General features: G+C 41.3%; 1 protein-coding gene across 1 annotated transcript; it reads left to right on the forward strand.

Annotated features, from left to right (window-relative positions):
• Positions 1-367: 367 nt before the first annotated feature.
• Positions 368-2,175, forward strand: LOC121698843 (tumor necrosis factor ligand superfamily member 11-like). The gene is made up of 3 exons (XM_042081292.1): positions 368-446; positions 799-946; positions 1,513-2,175. Exons 1-3 carry the CDS (start codon positions 393-395, stop codon positions 1,974-1,976), a joined length of 666 nt encoding a protein of 221 aa, XP_041937226.1. The 5' UTR covers positions 368-392; the 3' UTR covers positions 1,977-2,175.
• The last annotated feature ends 2,936 nt before the right edge of the window (positions 2,176-5,111 follow it).

Genomic DNA, 5,111 nt, shown 5'->3' on the forward strand with positions numbered 1-5,111 from the left:
CCGTTTTTCCACTGACGTTTGTTCTGAGTTTACATGTCATGTTGTTATCCGTCTTGATTCTAGGCTAACATGTCTGGATATCAAGTCTGTTTCACCGTAATCCCAAAATTGGCTGCTTTGTATTAGTTCACAAGAGTTTGCGCATTGTTTTGCACGCCGTTCAAATTCCCTTGCATAGATTTGAAACTGCGAAATGTTTTATCTAGTGGGATTTTATGTTGTAGGCTAATGGAAAATTGTTTCGTGAAACACAGATTCTTGTGGCGTTGCGTTATTCACACTTGGTATATTCACATCTGTGGCTGCTTTGTTGTGGAGAATGATTCAGGAGAGAAATCGCACGTTAGGTCTGTGGGCAGCGCATCAAACAGCTGGACGCTGCTAGCTTTGTGATGCTTTGCTTTCCACCCACACAGATTCTAAAACACGCCACCCATGTGTTCCAGGTGTTCGTTAACTTTGTTGTGTTACATCTTACAAGGTGTTAGATTTCACCATCAAAAAATGGTGAAAGTTGAAATTGATGAAGTTGAAATTGTCATCTTAAGTTTCCATACCTCTGAAATGTTTAATTTAGGCTTTATTTGGTTGCTCAGTGTTTAAGCGTAAACTACGGCCACCATTAAATGAGATTGTATTCTAGAAACTATTTTGAGGCCCTTATTTTAAGAGCCTTTGGATGAATTATGACTTAACGTTCAAATAAGGTCCTGTGCCTATATGGCAGTTCTAATTTTGAAGACGAAATCCATTTTTCAAAAAACACTTCACTGATGTTTGTTTTTTTGTCCCTGATAGGTGCATGGGGTGGAAAAGAGCCCAGCTGTGGGAGAGATTCCAACTGAACCCCAGCAGAATCAGCATCAGTCCAGAATCCCTAAAAGGCAAAGGAGCAGGACCCCAGTGGCCCACCTGCCCATAAAACCTCCAAGCTCAAACGGCCAGCGTGAGTGTCCATAAAGGTCTCTTATTTAGGAGTGTCCTTATTCAAGTGTTGCAGTGTGTTTCTAGGTAGGTGAGATGGCCAGGGTGAGTGTCCAAGACAAGTCTCTTATTTAGGAGTGTAAGTGTTGCAGTGGTGAGATGGGACTTGTGGGGAATATTCTACAGCCTCTCACATTCCGGAGCCTCGTACACCTTCACAGACCCATCTTCCTGCCTTGTTTATAGTCAACAGTTTAACAGCGGTTGGTTATAAGCAAGTCTGAGGGACTTCACAGTTGCCGGCTGTTATTTGTTTTTCACAGATAGGCTTATTGCTTTAAAGTGGAAATAGTTTCCAACCTGGGTCTGATTTTTAGATGTTTTTAAGCAACACCAAATTTGTAGGTTGAAAAATGCCATAGTTTCCCTTTAAGATTGTTAATGTATGGGCAATGTGTATCTATTTCCCAGGGTTGGAGCTAAATGAGGTTATATAGTTAGAAGAAAAGTGAGTTTTTAATGTGTATTTGTAGAGTTTGTAAAGTGGCCCAGTCTGTATAGTGTGACCAGGACGGCTTTTGTCTTTAGGAGATGTCCACGCCACCATAGTCCACTGGAGTGCTGACCGAGGTCACCTTGCCCAGCTTCAGTACCATGATGGGCGGATTCTGTTCCGAAAGCCCGGTCAGTACTACGTGTATGCCCAAACCTGCTTTCGCTTCTACAATGAGCCAGAGGTGAGCCTTCCGTCTCGTCCGGAGTCCTCCAACCTGGGCCATCACGCGCTGCCCTCTCCCAGCCCGGTCCAGTTGATCCAGTACATTTTCCTGGAACGGCCCAATCGTGGTTCCCCCCTCCGATCGAGTGTGGTCATGAAGACCGGTAGCACACACCGCTGGAGGCCCAGTGGCTATCACATGTCCTGCCAGCACCAGGGAGGCGTCGTGGCTCTGCGAGCAGGAGATGGCCTCTACGTCAGCGTTTCCAATGCCTGGATGCTGGACCCTGAGGCAGAGGGCAGTTACTTTGGGGCGTTCAGGATAGCCGAGTGAAGTGCGTAGCTGGGCGGAGGACAGACGGAACTGAGAGGAAACTGGACGTCTGGTCTGGACATGTGCTGATCCTTGTGATGTGTATGACTCCAACTTGATTGCATAATGACAGTGGTATCGAGAGACTGTATGGATAAACTGTGTGTGTGTGTGTGTGTGTGTGTGTGTGTGTGTGTCTGTGTCTGTGTCTGTGTGTTTGTGTTTGTGTTTGTGTTTGTGTTTGTGTGTGTCTGTGTCTGTGTCTGTGTCTGTGTGTTTGTGTTTGTGTTTGTGTTTGTGTGTGTGTGTGTGTGTGTGTGTGTGTGTGTGTGTGTGTGTGTGTGTGTGTGTGTGTGTGTGTGTGGTCCTTGAATGTGTTTTGTAATGGAGCCTTGTTTCACACCACAGCCTATATAGTTTAGCTCATAGTTTAGCTATTCTTAAGATCACAAGGAAAAAAGGATTTGTATAACAAAAACATAGACCAACCATGCAGAGGACATGAATGGAGAGCTACAGAGCTTGCCACTGGCCTGGAGATCGGGTTTTGTAGAATGTATGTACATTTTGTAGAATGTATGTACATTTTGTAGAATGTATGTAAGCTACATGTCAGAGAACATTAGTATTGACCTTCATCTGATGAAAGTCAGAAATCTGTGGTATGTACTGTAGTTAGCTTTTGTCTTCAGTCTTAATTTATTTAGTTTGCTTTACCATAAACTAGACACAAATGAGTTTAAGATGTGCTTTGTTCCCTTAATTGTAAACATCTGTATTCAGGGCTAAAGGAGTAAATAATGAAGTGTGGTAGAGAGTCTGCTACCACCAGTAACAGACACAACATAAATATAAACATCTGATTAAACATTTAGCATTAAACTTCACTCAAGGTCTTTAAGGAATCCACAGTGTTGACGTGTAGTTGGAAACAACCTGTTTCCCAGATGATATGCCGAGAAGAACTGTTTTTCTCAAAGAGGAGGCGATGTCAGCAAATCTGTGCAAGTTGGATGCCGTAAAACATGAGTAAGCGTTCAGGGGTTGGCTTTTACAGGACAACTGCACTAAGCAAAAAGCAGTTCTTTTAAATCAGATCCGGAGTGTTTGGAGGCCATTACACAATCATCATGGCGGGTCTTGCTAAAGTTTCGCTGGTCTGCCTGTCGAATCTTGCAGGGGTGCCTCTTGAGTTGTTTTTGTTAGTGATTTGTAGAGCTTCAGTGATGGCATTGACGTTTTAAAATTATCCTGTTGCGATGTAGTTATTTTTTGTTGTTTTCAATGTATGAGTTTTAGGCTTAATTCATTATAATGTTATGCCACCACTGCATTGCACATTTGTGTAGGTCATAATATTTGATGCTGAATCGTACACATACAGAGGGGGGGAGAGAGAGAGAGATATGTATGTCAAATATTTAAACTTTGTATTTTTCATTTTGTGTACATTTTTAATTTTGTAACTTTTTCAGTCATGCCAATAAAGCTGACTCATTGGATGTCCACACTGACATTTTAAAACAATGCCTCGGAGAAGACCTGCAGGATGTTCTATTTTAGTGTTTGACTCAGTCCAGATGGCAGCCTCCTTACCTTACATGCCCTTAGAACAGACACGTTAATCCGGAATGCTTTATCTGGCATTCCGCTGTCTCCACGCCACATTCACCCCACTCATCCGCACCACACCAGAATTATGACAGCACATTCCATTATAAAGACTGGTGTCATTTGTTCTGAAAGGAGGGATTTAACAAGTCTTTAACTGTACAGGGGGGCATTTTACAGTGTCCTAATTTTGTTATGTTTGCTTGTTAAAAACTTGATGTGTCCTGGATCACTTCCAAATAAGAAAAACAAAACAATTAGGGCAACGCAAGGGAAGGAACTGAACGAGGCTGAATAAGAGATAAGTCCTTGGGGGATTACCCCACTTGGTCTTTGATGACGTCTGTTGCTTATAACCTTATTTTGGGCTCTGAAAACATATGTTTTGCATCCTGTGGATAGGGGGAAAGGCCTCATCCTACCCCAACATGTCAATCTGTTAGACACATGGTTCCCATTTTTAGGTTGTCCTGCTACACCCTTGACATAAAAAAATGCCGTCATTTTTGGTACGGTGTGATCATGGCACATATGTTTTGATTCTGACATTTTTAATGTGCAGTTGTTAGAGGTCACTCCATCCACAAGGAATTGTTCTTTGGTCTAGATAATATTCATCGTCTATCATAGGTCTTTGTCCAATATGTTAGAGGTATGGAATAGCCATGGTGCAAAACACTTTAAGGTGTCTGGTCTATGCCCGGGAAGCACACACAAACAGGAAGAAATGTAAAAAACATATTAAACATCTGTATTTCATAAACATTTTCCCTGACAAGGAACTTTTCTTTCCACCCTAACATGGAAAAGTAATGAGTGTTGTGTGAACATTGGATGAACATTCTAATCATTCCACAGATTACAAAACTATAAACACATCCACCTCACCACCCCACTGAGGAACCACAAGACTGGAATTAAATGCGGAACAGGTCCAGATTTTTATAGTTTGTGATTTCAAGTGTAGCCTACATGAGTTAAAGCTGAAAAAATAAAAAAATTAAACCATAAAAGTATAACGTGCTAAAGGCTCAGTAACCTCCAATTGGAATGGAGAGCAATTAATAGATCTTTCTAGCAGGTGATAAACATGAATGAATCTTTCTAGGTGGTGATCATGAATAAGTCTTTCTAGTAGGTGATCATCATGAATGAGTCTTTCTGGGTGATCATCATGAATGAGTCTTTAGATGATCATCATGAATGAGTCTTTCTAGGTGATGATCATGAATAAGTCTTTCTAGTAAGTGATCATCATGAATAAGTCTTTCTAGGTGATGATCATAAATAAGTCTTTAGTGATGATCATGAATAAGTCTTTCTAGTAGGTGATCATCATGAATGAGTCTTTCTAGGTGATGATCATGAATGAGTCTTTCTAGGTGATGATCATAAATAAGTCTTTAGTGATGATCATGAATGAGTCTTTCTAGCAGGTGACCATCATGTATAAGCCTGTGTGTTATTCAAACATTAACTCTTCAGCTGAGCTGACCCATCTCATGAAAGATGTATTTTTCCTCATAAACATACCCTAAATTATTT

This window comes from Alosa sapidissima, chromosome 23 (genome assembly GCF_018492685.1).
Source record: "Alosa sapidissima isolate fAloSap1 chromosome 23, fAloSap1.pri, whole genome shotgun sequence".
Lineage (NCBI taxonomy): Eukaryota > Metazoa > Chordata > Actinopteri > Clupeiformes > Clupeidae > Alosa > Alosa sapidissima.

Coding starts and splice junctions, on each gene's coding strand:
- LOC121698843 (XM_042081292.1), top strand. CDS start 393: ATGCTTTGCTTTCCACCCACACAGATTCTAAAACACGCCACCCATGTG. Junction 447..798: donor ACGCCACCCATGTGTTCCAG/GTGTTCGTTAAC, acceptor TGTCCCTGATAG/GTGCATGGGGTGGAAAAGAG. Junction 947..1,512: donor TCCAAGCTCAAACGGCCAGC/GTGAGTGTCCAT, acceptor TTTTGTCTTTAG/GAGATGTCCACGCCACCATA.